At 42.1% G+C, this 18,319-nt stretch overlaps 1 protein-coding gene across 1 annotated transcript in view; it reads left to right on the top strand.

The window, feature by feature from the left end:
- The first annotated feature begins 2,160 nt into the window (after positions 1-2,160).
- The window catches only part of LOC144935775 (collagen alpha-1(XXII) chain-like), a 35,611-nt gene continuing 19,452 nt past the window's right edge, over positions 2,161-18,319 (top strand). Inside the window, exons 1-5 of the mRNA XM_078862515.1 lie at positions 2,161-2,253; positions 6,900-6,992; positions 12,238-12,869; positions 13,788-14,037; positions 16,619-16,684. Coding sequence (XP_078718641.1) covers positions 6,911-6,992; positions 12,238-12,869; positions 13,788-14,037; positions 16,619-16,684 — 1,030 coding nt within the window. The 5' untranslated portion in view covers positions 2,161-2,253; positions 6,900-6,910. The remainder of the gene's footprint in view (positions 2,254-6,899; positions 6,993-12,237; positions 12,870-13,787; positions 14,038-16,618; positions 16,685-18,319) is intronic.

Raw genomic sequence — 18,319 nt, 5'->3', positions numbered from 1 at the left:
ATAGTTATTTTTAAAACTACAAAATTGTGGTTAATTCTGTGTGTCAGATCAGTCGAACAAAGCCTGGAAGCAGCATTGACACAACAATCATTTTTTTTGTTATAAAGTCAACTCTCATTAAGCGTTGAGGCTTTTTCATAAAAAATCCTGCATTGGGTTGTCTAGTCCGTATAAAAAAAACTACAACACCTGGAGACAACACATATGGCAGGATCGCTCTAATACACCTCAACATATTGATCAGAAACCAGTGCACAGGGTTTCGCAGTTGCGCTGTATAGCTATCTCCCTTGTGTCATCCGGTCAAATTGGTCAGCGTGATGTCCGACGTTTTAGACAACATGTCCGACGATTCGCTGCACCTGCTGAGAGCTTCTTCCGTTCCTGAGAAACCACCGGCGAGCAATCAGAAACCAATTTGCTTTACTGCCATCTGGTGGGCTAGCCTGTACCCTGTAACAGATTCGGGAGTCATGCACATGGTGATATCTGTATACTGTACTGCGATCCATCAACAGCACCTTCAAAGTGGGTTACAGGCATTCATCAACACTCGCAATAACATGAACAAGCCAGGCAAAACAGTCAAAACTGCATTCTTGTGATCAGTAAACAGGCACATTTTTCTCGGGTGTCACCTCCCTTCCTGATCAGCCACGCAACGAAGGAGTGCAGGGTGTATCCCTCCAATGGTTTGCTTATGCCACTGCTGATGGAAGGATATCAACTATCTACTCTAAAGGGTATGTTTGGTCTACTCTTTCACAATGGGCATACATTTTGGAAGAGGATGCGAGTAGCCACACTTTACCCCACCGCATGCGACCTACCAATTTCCTAACTATGTTGTACCCATGTATACTGCCCAGCGTGCAGAAGTAGCGGGGTCAAGAAACATGTCCATTTTTTTTCAACTGCCATGCCGGGAAATCGAACTGGCAATGTCTGGATTGCAAGTCCAGTCTGGTAACCATTGCAAATCAAGTATACTAACCATTGCAAGTCCAGTGTGCTAACCGTACAAAAATAAAATTCCAAAATAGACACCTGGGTCACAATCTTGGGCCCCATGCCCATGAAAAGGCAATCTGGGAGCCCGTGATACTGACAGAAACAGCTTTGGAGGTGCACGCAAGAAAGCAACCACCAATTGCGACAAGCTTCCCAGGCTCTCTTGGACCTATAAGTGAAGTCTCAAATCCCAACCTTTCCACGTGCAGCTGTGCATGTTTGTTTGTTGTGCAAATATACAAACCTGGTTCCAGCAGGGCATAGGCATCAACCACATGCGGTTGTTGCATTGGTATTTTAATGCCTGATAACACGGACGCTTTGAATACTGGGCAGCAGCAGCTAATATTTTTCTTTGCAAAACAGATAGTTGTTTGTACTCTGAAACATTTATAGTAGGAAGCTGCAACATTGATACAAACCTGTATTATACATCTTCTTGGTTCTTTCGGTAAAGTCACGTAGAAGGGAAGTAATAAAATAATAAAAATAAAACATAATAAAATAAAATAATAAAAGAAATATTATAATATTATATAATAATATAATAAATCTGTATTATACAATTTCATTTTGCATTGTGTTTTTGTTGATCAAATTGTATTTCATGTTTTTTAAATCCATTATTGGTCAAATTGAACCAGTTTCAGAATGTTTTTTTAAGGGAAGCCAATGGTAGACTTGTCTCACGACAAAATACAATTAGAATAAGTGTGAAATAAATACACGTGCCAGTGTTTGTTCCTTAAAGACTACTTTCTCTTCAGAACAATTGAATAAAAGAATGTGAAATGTCTCCTGTATAAGCCATGCCCAGAAAGCACCAGATATAAAAAAAACTGTACAACATCTCTGCAGACGTGAGCATGAGTAAATCACATGTCATGAATTTACTAAAGTTTCGCCAAACGTTTTGCTGACAAAGTCCAGATGTTGAGCAAAGGAGGCGAGGGGTCTGTTCTCGTGTGCACTTATGCCTGGAGCGCTGCCTTTCATTGGCGGAGAGGGGATCGGTGTGTGTGTGCGTGTCTGTAGGCGAACGTCACAACTTCTCAAAAAAAAGTTTCTTTTGCTTTGGGTTTTTGTGTGTGTGTCTGAGCGGTGGGGGGGTACTCACAGGAAGGGGAAAGAGAGAGGGTGAAAGCAAGAGCAGAAGAGAAGAGAAAAGCAGGGCCGTTGTGTAGCATTGCAAACGATCTCTCCCTAAACGGCCGCGTGTGATGGTGAAAGTGCATTCCGCTGGTAAGCGTGTGTAGATTTGGAATGCAAAGCAGTAAAACCGTAAACATCATTAAATTATCTCCAGCATCATGGCTGTACTCGGAGTTTAAAAGTTAACTGGTAGGAGTAAGTAAAGTTTGTGTCTTCATGCCATTTTTACGTGCTGTTGTATTATTGTCCATAGCTTGCATGCAAACGTTTGTCAAAATCATGTGGTAAATATTGTTGTACTGTCTGATTTTTTTTTACACAATAGCTTTTTTTTTCCTGTGGTCGTGGTGATAATGTCGTGCACATGTGTTATTTGCTGATAACCTACATATCAGTTGTAAAAAAAAATGTTGTTTCTGGAAGAGTGTTCCACTCGCCAAAATCAGCGTTGACAATTGTGTGTGAGACACGGGTGTCATCTTATTTGCATGAGGTTTGCATCAGCTACAAAGAAAGCTACAAATATATTTGGCCGCATTGTGTGTTTGGGTGGCATCATTTTTAGAGGATTCTTCAGAAGTTTTTCTTTAACTTTTTATTGTCGTTATATCTGTTTATATATTACTTTTAAACCGCAGTAATCCTCCAGCAGTAAGTGACAGACAGCGAACAGCTTGAAAGTATAATAGTGTGCCACCAGTGGTGATTAACGTGTAAAACGACTTGGCCAGCAGAGATAGAAGAGATTATGTCTGTTCCTACCGTGCATGATGGTGCTTGCTCCGATTTTAGGAGCGATTTGGTTACATTGATACTTCCCTGCACTGATGTAGCATTTGCGGTCATCCTTTACTGATTTCCAGGTCAGCAGCATGCTTTGCTATTTCTTCATTCCCCGCGTACTTTTTTCTCGCAAATTAAGTGTAAGTACTTATTCCAGAACTGCACTGTTTTACTTTAAGTAACATGGGTGCAAACGCGGTGTTTTAATGTCCTTTAATCGTTGCAAATGTAAAGGGAATTAAATAGCATACCACCTTGCATACTTATAGAGTTGTTTAAATGTATCCATAGGGGCAAGTGAGTTAGCGAGCACCTTTTGAGGTAATTGTGGCAAATTAATTGCGTTGGAGCTACAACCACAGCTGATCGTCGTTCATTGTTGCCTTCATCTTGATGTTGATACATCACAGTCGGTACTCATTTTAGGCTCCGTTTATTTATGGCCAGCTCAGAGAAGGTTGACATGCCAATTATCAGTGATGTACCTGGCCTGGAATTGAACCATGGGGCATTGAAATTTAAGTACAGGGTAATCCATGAACACCATAAAACCACTATGCAAATTGTACATGAACACACACAAATACGCCCATATAGCCTGAAAGGACTGTTGGGTCAAGTGCTGTTAGAGAGCACTTACGAAGGCCGATGCGGCACACGAGGGGGTGGTTGGCCAGCACCATGCCCAGCTGCCTTTGTCTCCCAGTGCTGATTTTTTTGTCACACCGCATCAGGTACTCATTTAAGGCTGAGTCGACCTACGGGAGGCCCAGGACAGGTTCACATATTGATCTCTGATGTTGGCCGAGGGCGTGAATTGAACTCGGGTGGCATGGTTCATAACGTAGTATGCTAACTATTGTGCCACCGTTCCCCACAGGAACATGCACACACACACATGTCCATGTTTAATGTGAGTGTGGGCATTGCTGTTTTTTATTGCTGAGTAACCATTGTTGTTGACAACTATTGTGCCAGGGGCTCACCAGGTGGTACATATTTTACTGATCATGGAGGGATTATGGATCCATCGGCCTTGAATAAGATCTTTCAACCTGTCCTTTTTTTTATTCACACTGCCCTTTATAAAAGCTCTCCAGATCATTTCATATAGAAAGCAGGGAATGGTGATATTTCCGTTGGTATGTCCACAACAGCAAAACCACTGTACAGTGCAACTACTTAAAAAAAACATAACGTAGCGTGCCATATTTCTACTGAGGGGAGGGAGGGAAGGAGCCAGGGAGGGAGAGGCCTGTTTGTGTGCACACGAAGCATATACTTGGAAGCCTCAATGCATCTCTAAAGTGTGTAATCTAAATAGCATTTCTTTAGTGGGATTTTTTTTGTATTTTAAATGTGCAAAGCTCTAGGATGGTGATTCAAATATATGTATAGTTTATGTTTCTGGATTACGTGATATTGCAATCATTGTACTATACACTTGAATCTAATTGATGTATAATTAAGTTCTTGACCTATTTCTTCTTCCCTGAATCTGAAAAGATTATTTATAATTGGAGCTCTTATGTCACGACTCATGGCCCTACACATGGTCAAAGCAGCTTGCGCAGCATCCCTATGAAATGCCAGCAAGTAAGACAATCTTGTTTATTTCATCTAATGTCAGGGATGCCCTACATCTTATTTGTCCTGGCGGTTTGCAGTGCGTCCACGAGGAGTATTTTAAGATGAGCTTAAAAGTGGCGAGCAACTGTCCCATTGCACGCTTGGCGATGTTTTGCAACTTTATATGCCTTTTCTCGGCACTGAAGACCAGATGGTCGCTTTTGAAGCAGCAAGTTAGAAAGTTTTATATTATTGCACAAGTGTTCTCCTTGCCCAAGTATGGTTAAAATTGGCTGAGCAGCTCTGCCGTAAAGATCCTGGAGTGCTATGCAGAAGTGGGGGGGGGGCGGCGCGGGAACGAAAAATGTCCATATTATCAGCAGAGTCAAATGCAAATAGCCCCTCGTGTTGCGACCAATGTGTGAAAGCGTCCTCAATCAATAACAATAATAGCTCATATTCTCAGGTTTTTTCGGTAAAGTCACGTAGGTAAAACATTAAAAGTAATGAAAGTAAAATAAAACAAAACAAAAATAAAAATAAAATTCGCGACGTTTCGGAGGCATTTTTATTTTTGTTTTGTTTTATTTTACTTTCATTACTTTTAATGTTTTACCTACGTGACTTTACCGAAAAAACCTGAGAATATGAATCATTGCAGTCACGAAAGCTTCAAATCTAGAAACAATAATAGCTTATACCATTACGAGTGTATCAGCCCTTGTGCTGTGTATCCGGGGAGAGAATGCTAACAATAACGTGCGTCTGTCCAATACACGGGCACTGGAAATCCAGTGGAACAGCAGTGCAGTGTGTGCCAGTGACCCGACCATATGATCCTTATGGCGGTACCCCGGGGTAGCAAATAATAGAAAATGGGCCGAGGCAATTAAATATTTCATTTCTGGGACACTATTTTTTCCAGGGGTGTTACTTAACTCCGCGACTGGGGTACCAATCGCCAAACATTAGCATAAAAAATCCGTTATCGAAACATTCAACTTTGAATAGTGCATCGTGCAACAGCTCGTCGAGATGAGTCGATTGCCGCATCGCCGACTCATCAACAGACTAAAAATGACTGCATCAAGGACATTATGCGAGAGCTGGGGCACTATGGTAGTCCCTGGGGTACCGCCATAAGGTTTATATGGTCAGCATGTGGCATCTTCACGATCGAAAACCATGAACATGCGTGCAACGCTCACTGCCTTGGTGGTTGCTCTTTGCTGTAATCGTGATGAAGTCAGCGGTGGCTGGCCTTAGGATTTTACCACACATGCACACGCTATTTTCCATGCACTGGTCTACGTCTCCGATGTTCCCTAGCACCAATGAGGAGCAACTAATAGGTGGAGAATTCATGCACTGGGGGAGGGGTGGGGAGGTGGTGCGTTGGCTCGTGCACTCTGCTGTGAGACCCGGAGATTCGAATTTTATATTCCAGTCACGGCTGACATCAGTGGCGAATGACATCTAGAACTGATTTTGGGTCTCCCTTCAACGAGCAGCAATGACCAGCATGGTGAAGTATGGTGAAAACAATCCCTGGCGTGGGGAAGCCTTCATCCAGCAGTGGATTGACAGAGGGCCGAAAATCAATCTCGTCGTGTTGGATCCGTGTTCGATCTGTGTTCGGTATGAGCGTCACTCAAGGGCACTGCTGGGCTACAAGACTCCTGCCCCTGATTACCTGACACATTCCAAACGGGCAGACTTATAAACAAGCCGAAGCAGATGTAGCATCCGTCCAATGAATCAATTCCTTATGGTCTAAATAAAAAAATAGATCGGCAAAGTTGCATAGTACTCAACGTCATTGCTTTAAAAAAAATACATTCTATGGTCGTCAAACGCTTGACTCAGCAGTTAGAAAACACGTTGGAACAAGTCACAGTTCCCGGTCAACTTTACTCAGTGTCGTTTTGGGGTCAATAAAATTGGTTCTATTTTGTAGGAGGTCAACAGTGGTTGTCCTGTGAATTGATCTCCCCCTCCCCCACAACTGCATGGAGTGTTCACGATTAACTCAGAAAGTGCCGATGGTGATTCACGCACACCACCACCGCCTGCTCGTCTGAACGAGGTTTACACTTTTACTCAATTTTGACTTTGTAAACAATCATGTTCGCATAGTTACCGAAATGCGGAATGCTAATGTTTTCTTGGAAGAGTGCAGGTGCAAATGAATGCAGCCACTGTCTCGCTGTGTTTCGCCAGGGGCACAATTCAGAGCGCAAGAAGCTCCTCTACCTTGCCGTAGATGAATCAAACTACCACTCAACGGCGACACCCATGTCTCTCCTCTGCATGTGCTTGAAGCTGATTGCATCGTTCACGTTTGTTGACATAACCGGTTGTCTCTGTGCCTCCGTGTTTTGCAGGGCAGTAAGAAATGATCGCCCTGCGCAGAGTGTGGCTTGTGCTGTGGATATGTATTGCATCTCTAGAAGAACGGACGGAAGCTGAAAGAGCTGGTAATGGGTGCGGATGTGTGACTGCATGCTTGCTAATACACCGTGACAATAACGCTGCAATGATTTCCCGGGGAAATATGGTTGTGGTGCAGTGGTGGTGCTGCGATTAGTGCATTGCATTATCAACCTGGTTATCCGAGCTCGATTCCACGCCATGGCTAATATCAGTGGCGAGTGATGTCTGAAATAGTCCTTGGTTACTCCTATCCTTCACTTCCAACCCGCATTGACCAGAGTAGTGAAGTATAGTCAAACAATCCTCAAGACCAACACAGCGTCGGGAGACCTTTATCCAGTAGTGGATTGCAAAAGGCTTTAAAGTTTGTGTTATTTGAAAAAAAATTGGTGTAACGCACTGTGCTGAACAAGTTCCAATGGAAAATATTAAACCATTAAGGTATGTTAACCAGAAGCATTGCTTTTTTATTACAATTTCATGCAATTTTACAACAATTTTATCGCATTCAATACACTTTGAGAAAAGACTATTAAAACCCATTTTGTACTTTTTCTAACAACTTACTGCACTCATTTGCCTATTACACCCCCTTAAAAGGAAAACAAATATATATTTGCAACAATTCAAGCAATGGCCCATTTTCATAGCACACGGTATTGCAGCTGTTGTCTTTAAAAAAGAAACAATTGATTTGGTGATGCTGCATTTCCAATGGTCCACAACCACCAACAACAACAAACTCAAACATGTTTGTAAATAACACAGTGACCTTAAAAATAAATAATATGTCATGATAAAGGACCATTGCCTAAAATGTCGCCTGTTTTTTTTTCCTTTTAAGGCGGTGCTATTGACGAATGTGCTGATGCTGTTGTACCACCGGTGTGTGATCATTAGGATCTAAAGTGTATTGCACTAATCATTGTGATATAACGGTTTGTGTGTGCGTGCGCACACTGTGGGTCTGTATAGCCTATAACACGGAACATTTTAAAGTTGTTTTCTTATTGTGAAATAATTGAAATGCAATATATTGCAATGTTTGATTCCCACTGCTGTTACCATTAAAATCAAACATTAACCATTACTTTTAGAAAGTAACTAAAATTGCTAATATAAAACAATAGATTTATATTCTATTACGAATGGTTCAACAAGAGTCATTGTGTAAATTTTAGATATGATATTCTCAAGTACAGCACTGCGAGTGAGTCAACAATACTTCTTGAAGAGGATTTGGCAAAACATCCAAAATGCAGGCAAAAAAAACTCAAATCGACTTTCGTATATATTTGCGTACGCGCTTATTCATATATTTCTCTCGTAATTTAATTAATAGCATATATAATCACAACTCTCTTCGTCCATCAACCTACTGGCTTTTCAGCTCAATATTGCAAACACACTCTGTACTGGTTTTGACCTTCTGAGTCTCATCAGAAGCATTGTTAAACAAATGCTTCTGGGTTTCCAGATATTATTTTCAAGAGCACTCATGTTAAAATAACAATTGAATGCAATTATTGGACTGTTATACAATGGGACAGAAACACTAAAAATATTGATTCCTTTGTGTCATCACATATTTACACGAAATTCTGAGTACTGCAAATGTGCATTAATATGCACAATGCCACATACTAATTTAAAAATAAATCCCATTATGGCAGAGTCACACAGAATCATTGCAGAACATTCCATACATTGTAAAATGCATCCAATTATATATTTTCTAGAGCTTCAGTGGTGCACCAATGAATCAATTCACATTGATACTTCAGCTTACATTGAATGTGTAAGATTTTTTTTTAAGATGTTTTTTTTAAGTGTGTTGCACATAGTGGGTCCAGGTGACATTTCCAGCCACTGTAGGCCACTACATTAACCAAAACAAAAATAATATTTCAATAGATATTTTTTTAAATTACAACCTTCACTGATGACAATTCGATCAATCGTGATGGGTGCAAATCGTTAGACCCCTATTACATACACAGTTTATAGCAGTACCTTTACTCTTTGTCAAATTAATAAAAATGCAATTCAGTTGTATCAGGGGTTAGTCAAGTATTACGATAATTGACAGGTTTTTTCTGGTCTTTTTTCAAATTATTTAAATTGTGCTTACGGCATCATGTCATGGGACAAAGTATACAATATTAGCTCTTGCAGAGCAGTGCATTACCTCATATTAGAGAATGGGTCCACAGAAGTAGATATCGCAGGACTACATCTGAGATCCAAATAATCTCTATCCACAAGAATGGTCTGTGCACCTCCTCACATGTCCTGCTGCAGAGAAATGCCCATCAATAAGCAATCAAACTGATACTTTAAAATCTCAGAAATGATGGAAATTTGTCAAATGAAGTGAAAACTAAAAAAAGATGATGGGATTGAGGATGTAGCTTAATCACGGATGGCTGCCCAGATTCAAACCCAAGATCTCAGCAGTGGCAGCTCACTGCTCTGACCCCTTGAGCTACCGGGCCTCCTCAATAATGAAAAATTCGAAAAATTTATATTGCCTGATGTGCATTGCTTATTGCAATGTCCCATCTCAATCCTATTCCAAAAATGCATTCATATTTGGAACATATGTACAATAATATAGCGAAATCTTGACTTGAAGCTTTCGTGACTGCAGGAATTCATATTCATTGGGTCTTTCGATAAAGTCACGTAGAACAAAATTTGTTTTACAGAAAACTACGACGTTTCGATCGCAACACAAGCAATCAAAACGTCGTAGTTTTGTTGTTAATATTTTTGTTCTACGTGACTTTACCGAAAGACCCAAATAATATAATATAGCTATATATTAAATCCCAATATTCAGAACATCACCTACATGCATTACTTACGCCTTAATATATGCGCAGCCGAAGATCAATTCACCCGGAAATCTCAGACGCGAAGCAGAGTATCGCCAGGATTATGAGGTTAGTGGCCACCATCTGTAAAAACGGGTGTTATCGGCTTCTACAGGGCTAGGTTGTGGGCACCAGAGAGGGCAATTCATTGTTCTAATTCACTTTTAGGCTACCACATCTTTGCTCCCGACCTTCACATGTACCGCATGGTGAAGTATGGTCAAATGACCCCATATGACTCACTCGGTGTTGGCCAGCCTTCATCCAGCAGTGGATATCAAATGTACTGCACGTGTGCATATACACAGTAATCTCAGTTAAATATAATTAAACACACTTGACTGCCGCGGATTGTACAACTAAACACCAAGCTCGACTGTGGCGTTAGCAATAGTGCAGCTGCCTCGGGCCTGGGTTTTGAATTCCTTCCTATAAGTTTATTTCATTGGCATGTCGCCGTGGTGTCATGGTTCGCGCGCACCGGGCTTGCAATCCAGAGGCCCGCGGCTCGATCTTGATCTCACGGTGCGGCAAATGAAAGCAAATGGAAACGTTGCATTAAATCCCCATCACACCGCCACTATCCACCAATCGTCAGATGGTGTGTGGTGGAGTAAAGTGAGTGAGTTACTCCCATTTCTTCCATGACTTCTGTAGTGGAGTAGTGGAGGTCTCATCTGCCACGAATGGAGTTATAAAGCGATTGCAGGCTGCGCCTTTACGCTGTAAAATTCATTTTACAACATATGAAAAGTGGATATGAATGTAAGTCGCGTGTGCCATTGCAATGCTTGTACGTACAGTAGTACGATTGTGACTTGATTAGCATGGAAGCTGCATTCTTGTCTTTGTGACCATAAATGCTGGAGGCATGGAATTAAGTTCCATCAGATAAGGGGGGGGGGGCTAAATGGCAGCTGTTATGGTGAACCCTCCTGGGTATGAAAAGAAATATAGTGCAAGCAGTTTGTCAAAGTCGACAACACAAAGCAGTTTGTGCTTCTTAAACCAAAGATTAAGTTGTTGAGGTTGTTATGGTTATCGAGAGCTTGTTTCAGTTTGTCATCAGCGTTGGCCCTCCTCTGATGGACAATGCATCCCCAAACAATATCCTACCTTAAACTAGTTTAACGTGACAATTAAATTAATTAAATGCAATCCCATCCCATCCTTTATCTCTCCGAATCAAGCTGTGGTTGGTCCCATTAGCATGGCATTTCTCAGCGTGAGCACAAGATGCCCATCATGACTGTCAATGGGGGAGGACCCAAATCATCTTGCTTTCACAGAGGCACAAATAACCAATGCTTGTGAGAGTGTGATTTGAAAAACAGTGGGAGCAGTAGTATAGCGGTTAGCGTGCTGCGCTATGAACCTGGCGACCCGGGTTCGATTCCTGCTCACGGTCAACACCGGTGACGATTATCTGAACCGGTCCTGGGCCTCCCCTAGGTCGACTCAGCCTCAAATGAGTACCTGATGCTGTGTGTAAACATCGCCACTGGAGAGACAAATGCGGTCGGGCGTGGTGCTGGCTACCCATCTCCTCGTGTACCGTTCCAGCCTTCATAGGTGCTCGCTAACAGCACTTGCCCCTACAGTCTGTGAAGGCTATACGGGGGATATTTGTCTTTGAAAAACAGTGCAATTTTTATTCTAATTTCAGCATTTTACATCATTATTATTATCAATATATCTGTCTGGGTGGCACTGCGATTAAATTACAATACTAACAATTGGAAGTCGGTAATTTCAAATCACAGTCGGGGATTTAAGCAGCTTGTTATCTTCCCTGTATCCCTCTAGGCTCTCAAAGTGAGTACCATCTTGTGAGTAAACATTTGCAGTCACTGTATGAAGGAAATGCCCCCACCATGGGAATATTGAATTTGCATTACTTGCTTAGAGCCACCAACAGAGATGAATGCTTCCCCATTGCTTGAGCATAGAAAAATACAATTTGAACTAATATTATCAATCATAAAGTTAGAATATATGAATGTAAATATGCCGTGAAGCCACCTCTATCCGATACAGTCAATTAGTAAGTTGAATTCCAATAACAAAACATTCACGTGACAAACCTTAATGTTTTGTTCACTCGAAAGCCTTGGTGTTACATTATATTACAACTGCCTAGAAGTTCAAGGTTATATTTCTGTAGCTCTCTGATGTGACTTTTGAGTCCTACCATACATTGTGCAGCACGACGTTAAATGTTTGCCCCACATAAACCCGTGCTGGAAGAAAAACTTCCAAGAAGACGCTCCCAGCACATGGATCGAAACGTCAGACATCACGCCAAACAACACGCGATACAACGCGAAAGCACATTAGGAGATATTATATTGCCGATCGTTGTATACGCACAACTGCACTGAAGCTCAATTTCTTTCACCATTTTTACGTGTAGGATGTAGAGACCTCCACTACGACCTGGTGTTTGTCCTGGACGGTTCTCCCAATGTTGGCCCCGAGAACTTCTCCAAAGCGCGTCTGTGGGTCTCCGACTTCATCGGCGGGCTGGAGACGGGCAAGAACAAAACGCGCGTGGGGCTAGTGTGGTTTGACGACGCTCCGCACACGGCGTTCCGCCTTGGCAGCTCCTTTGGACGAGAGGGCATCCGCAAGGCGGTGCGCAACGTCCGCTACCAGGGCGGCGCCGTCACTCCTGGCGCGACGGCCTCGGCTCGAGCCGGGGCGGCTCTCGTGTACGTTGCCAAGCACAGCTTCTCGCGGGGCCGGGTCCTGGGCTCGGGTGGCCCTCAGCGCGTGGCCGTGTTGGTGACGAGCGGCAAGAGCCGCGGCGCCGCGGCGGAGGTGGAGCGAGGCGCACAAGCCGCGGTCGCCGCCGCCGTGCGCGTGTTCGTGGTGGGCGTCGGGGACGTGCTCAAGGAGGAGATGGAGGCGATGGCCAGCGACCCCGACTCCGGGCACATCTTTCACGTCGAGGATTTCGGTTCGCTGCAAAGGGTCACCAGCGTCCTTCGTCAGAAGCTCTGTGAAAGTGAGGCCCTTTTTTTCCCTGCCCGTTTTGGCGCGATAGTTTGCAAAATTTAGAAACTTTACTTTGGCAATCCATTTACGTGAGATTTCAGTTATATGCAGCATTTTTTGAATGGGTTTGTTAAACGTGCAGCTATAGTGTGCATCGTTCATTCATTAATTGCAAATTGCAATTCAATTAGTCAGATCTTTGAAATAAAAAGCAATCTCGTAAAACGGTAATGTAGCCTTGGCACAGCCATTCAGACACTGCACTATGAACCTTGCTCTCTGAGTTTGATCCCTGGCCACAGCTAGCATCAGTGGCAAGTGATATCAGAACCAGTCCTGAGTGTCCCCTTCATCAACCTGCAATGACCAGCGTGTTGAGGTATGGTCAAATAGCCCCATGACTCACACGGTGTGGTGAGGCCTTCATCCAGAAGGTATTTGACAATGGCATGGGATTTAGTATCAATTAATATGTTTGCCTTTATACTATATTAATTTAGATATTTGTGTATTTATATATGTAATTCGTTATTGTCCAATGTAAATAATAGATAGATAGATCGTTTATTGTCATTGTCACCAGTACAACGAAATTTAAAATGCTCACCAGTCAGGGCATCATTCATAAATTAAATAAAACAAGAAAATAAAATTAAATGAAAAATAATCAATTTATACTATATATAAAAACAGCCCAAGTATACCCACATACCCACATAAGGTTACATTTTGTCATTGCACATCTCTATTTCACATTCAATTGTAAACACTATTACTTAATAATTAATTAGCATTATTGAGTGTGGTGATCGCTGTAGGATAAAAGCTGTGTTTGAATCTGTTTGTCCTCGTTTTGACTGATCTAAATCGTCTGCCTAATGGCAACAGCTCAAACAGTGAGTGTCCAGGGTGTGAAGAGTCCTTTAGAATGATCTGTGCTTTTTTGATGCAACGTGAACTGTGTAGTTCTTCCAGTGTGGGGAGATGGCAGCCGGCGATCTTTTGGGCTGTGTTGATGACCCTCTGGAGCGCTTTCCTCTGAGCCACTGTGCAGCTGGTGTACCATACACAGATGCAGTATGTAAGAATGCTCTCGATGGAGGCTCGGTAGAAGGACACCAGCAGTTTCTGTGTGATGTTATTATTCCTGAGGATTCTCAGGAAGTAAAGTCTCTGCTGGGCCTTTTTCAGAAGCTCAGTGCTGTTGGCGCTCCAGGTCAGGCCCTCCCCAGTTGCACGGTGAAGATTTAGAAATGGAGCCACATGCACTACCGTATGCATCAATTCGAAATGTATATACACTGGCTCACTCTTAGAAGCCAAGCAAGGTATGGTGATGACAATTGGAGTTTGACTGCTTAAACATTCTGGAGGAAAAAGACTTGTTTCGGAATAGCCATGGGCTGATGACCCTGAATGTTACGTTATATTTAGATGGCGAAACACACCATTGTTGTTGATATTTCACTGAGGCCATGCCGAACCAAACTCCACAATTTCGAGAGACGGGGTGGGGAACTCGAGCCCCTCTGTCACAACTGGCCACAGGAGGGAATGGTGACCATCCTCTACTGACGAATCCTAATAAGGATGAAATTGGCGTGAAGTTGCTTCTTCATCTTTCTGCGAAAAAAAAAACCACAATCTCAGCTATTTTAAGCTGGTGGCCATCACAAACCTTTGTACGGAATATGCCCAACAATGATGATACAATCATGCAATGCAACGTTTGCTGGATGTATGATGTTTTCCTCTTGCAGCCACCGTTTGTGTATACACTGTTAGACTTTTATTTATTTAGCACTCATTTGTGCAAGAAAGCGTTGTGTTCCATATGGTGACAGCTCTGTCAATTCCCAAGCACGTGAAAGTGCTATATATATACAGGCTCTAGATCAGTATTGATGTATTTCCAACATGTGTTTGTCTTCCGAAGTATCGTATTTGTTTAGTGATAATAAGTTACCTTCCCAGTTGCATAATTAATCGATGTCGCTCTGCACGTGACGTGCGACGTCACGAGTGTATGTCACGCAAAATGACACTTCGGTGAGGCAATCACGCACCATGGCATGTGAGGTCATCACCTTGGCTGAAAAGGCGTACTCATTATCGCTGGTTTTTCATCGCCAAGTATCAATTTGCCTGCTTTTCTATAGGGCAAGTTCCATATAGCAAGACAACTTTAAACTACACATTTAATTTTCACTGGCGTTATCATTGTTGCAGGGAATAGATGGGCAGATAGGTGCATAGAGCTAACGCATTAACGATTTCAACCTGAGTTGTTAAGCATTAATACGAAAATAAATAATATATACCACTTCTATAATCATCTTCATCTTGTTTATATTCCCCCTACGAACATTTATGTATTAAAAAAAACATTTCTCGTTTGTGTGTAAAATCATGTATGCAGTAGCATCCAAATGCACGGTATTGTTACTCCCAGTGCAGAAGAACAAAATGCATAATATATTGAGTCCGCTTTGCAGATGATGAAATGTTTGTGTGATGGAATAGAGGGGGCAGTTATGCCTTGTGAACTCAGCAGAATGTGTCAGTCCAACACTCGGTGTGAGGCATCCTCTCATGTTTCATTTTATTCTTAAATCTTGTTTCAATTATTGTGACACTCCCAACCACAAGCTGCACGAACAATTTAGAGGTGACGGTTGGTTGAAACAGCATTTTTGTGAAACGCTTAACCAGTGAAAATTCTCGCCATGTCACGTGTCACAATGTTCCATGTAAAATGGAGAACATTGCGGGAATCAAAAGCGTTTACCCATAATGTTCTCCATTATATTTTATGCAGGCTTGTTTTGCTCAGCTCCAATGCTACAGAGTTTATTCTTTGTGAAGCGATAATCATTCGTGACATCTCGAGCTTACGTGGATAATGAGTATTCTGAAACCAAATGTACCACTCTAAATTAGGCATATTACAAACAAACAAATGTATTCAGCAACAACGGAAACGATAACTTTTTGTGTCTAAAATCAAAAGTGCCGAGTGGTGAGTCGCAGGCTCCAAGCGCTGAGCCCAAACCACTGAGAGCCTGGGTTTGAACCAGGGCAGCCACCCATAGTTAAACTTGATCATCCAGTGTAGCAAAATTAACTGGCTACTATTTAACTGTTTGTATTTTAGCAAGTAAGGCTCACTGAGCTATGTAGCTCTTTTTCAGAAGCGACTGGCCACAAATGATAGCTCAACGAAGTAGCTTATCACGTGTAAATTTTATTCTAAATTGGGAGGGAAAAAAACGAAAGACCTGGAAAAAAATCCACGCGACCACGGGGAGAACGTGCAAACTCCAAATATACAGACGCCAGGGTCTGGATCGAACCCATGAACCCCTGTATACTAAGCGAGGTAGTTAACATATCGCCACCATGGCGAGATGTTACGGGGTCAACCGTTAAGTGTCATTTGTGACTGGGTTGACACAATTTGGTGTTTTCGCTTAACTTGGCGACGTACAATTTCTCAGAATATTAAATGTAGGTTTAATTGCCCTGCGATATTATGTGTGGAAAAGCGCAGCACCCCTGGTGTGGATAAACAATCTCCTGTGCATGTATATATCATGGCTTTGTCTTTTCAGATACACTAAACATTTTGGAAGGCGTGATGTGCTCATGTTTTCATCTGCCTAGGTCGCATTGTACGTGCACGTTGGTGATAAATGCTTCGCCTTTCTAGCATAGTTCAATAAACTGTTGAATTTTATGTTGCTGCTTTTGGAATCATTGTGCATTAACAGCCATTTATGTTTTTTTTCCCTTGCCAGACGTGGTATGCCCAAGTTACCAGATCGAGAAACAGAGAGGCTCAGGGAAGCGCATTGACATTCCAGGTGAGAACAATAGAGGCAGCATAGAAACTGCTTGCATGTGGTAAAAATGTATACCCATACGTGTTGCTAAACATTTTAAGTTTTTTTTCTACACTTTATTTAATGAAGAATACTTTATACTGCTTGGCACTCTGCTTTGAAACTGCTTGTGGGGGCTCAAATTCATCTAATGCGTCCGATTGGTTTCCTTCACTACAACCTAATCGGCTTTTATGGAATGGGTGGCATTATCATTGTACATGTGTCCCTAGCTCTACGCGATAGCAGATGTGTTCCAAACCTGCGCACAAAGCAGAACCGCACGAGGAGGCAGCTGCCTGCCGAGTGGCACACACGGTTCACATAATGTTGTCCTACGTCTGACCGTATAGTCACAGATGAGGGAATTCAAACTACATAGAACAACTTTTGGGTAGAAATAGGAAAGCCACACCGAAGCGAAATCGCACAAATCAAAAGCCGCATAAAGAGTGAAACTTGTAGGTGAATCCATTGCCTTTATTAAAGAGAGCATTCATGCTTTGTGCAGACCAACATTCATCCATGATCTACCAACGTATGAACAAAAATAGGCTTTAACCCTTTCTGAAAATAATACATGTGTTAAGATGTTCAAACACCAAATAGACACCAAACAGATACCCACACATTCTTTTGGTAAAACATTCAAACAAATATGCTTTGATAATGTACGAATTGTCTTTGAAACGGATTCTCCTTCACCAGAGACAGCTTCCTTTAAGGCATTGTCTCACTACCAGTGTTAGACCAGAGAATGCCAAAAGACGCATAGCACAATTGCGCATTCATAGCTCGGGTTGAGCAGTTATATTTCTGGGACCCATTTTAATGCCTTGCAATAGATGTCGCTTTGGTGTTTGAATTTCTTAACACTTACTCATTGGTTCTTTCGGTAAAGTCACAAATGTAGAAACGCCATTTTCACCTGAGGACGAGTGCTGGTGTTGCGTTCGAAACGTCGTGATTTATTTTATTTTTATTTTATTTCTACATATGTGACTTTACCGAAAGAACCAATGAGTATAGTAATTCCTGCAGTCACGAAAGCTTCAATCCTAGATTATCTTAACGCCTGTATTATTTACAGCAATGGTAAAGCATTTTGCTTTTTTTATCTAACATGTTCTTAATGAAGGCCCTCACTATGTTGTGTCCATCACGGGGGTTGTATTTATGTATGTATTTTGAACTTCCTTTGCACCGGACGTAGCCAGCCGTGCTAATCAGAGGTGTGGGGGAAGGACAACAAATTCAACATAAAAAGCAGTTCTGAAGAAGGGAGTTTTCAAATCTATATTTCAAATTGCATAGCTCCAGTGGCTGCTTAATATCGGAAGAGCATTCCAGATGATGGCAGAAGCACATCTGAAAGTGCGCGATGGAGTGATTGTCTTTGTTCGATGAAATGCCAAAAAAACATACTTCACCACGCTGGTCAGTGCAGGTCATTGAAGGGAGGTGGGGGGCAAGACCAGATCATAATACCACTCGCCACTGATATTAACCGTGGCCCAGTATAGAATTCAGAGTGCAATGCATTAACCACTACGCGAGCGATCCACTACCGTTAAATGTCAGATGATACCACTGACGTTGCCAAACTTGATACCACAT

Source organism: Lampetra fluviatilis, chromosome 14 (assembly GCF_964198595.1).
Source record: "Lampetra fluviatilis chromosome 14, kcLamFluv1.1, whole genome shotgun sequence".
Classification (NCBI taxonomy): Eukaryota; Metazoa; Chordata; class Hyperoartia; order Petromyzontiformes; family Petromyzontidae; genus Lampetra; species Lampetra fluviatilis.
The sequence above is the reverse complement of the archived record's forward strand: the minus strand, read 5'-3'. Positions and strand labels throughout refer to the sequence as shown.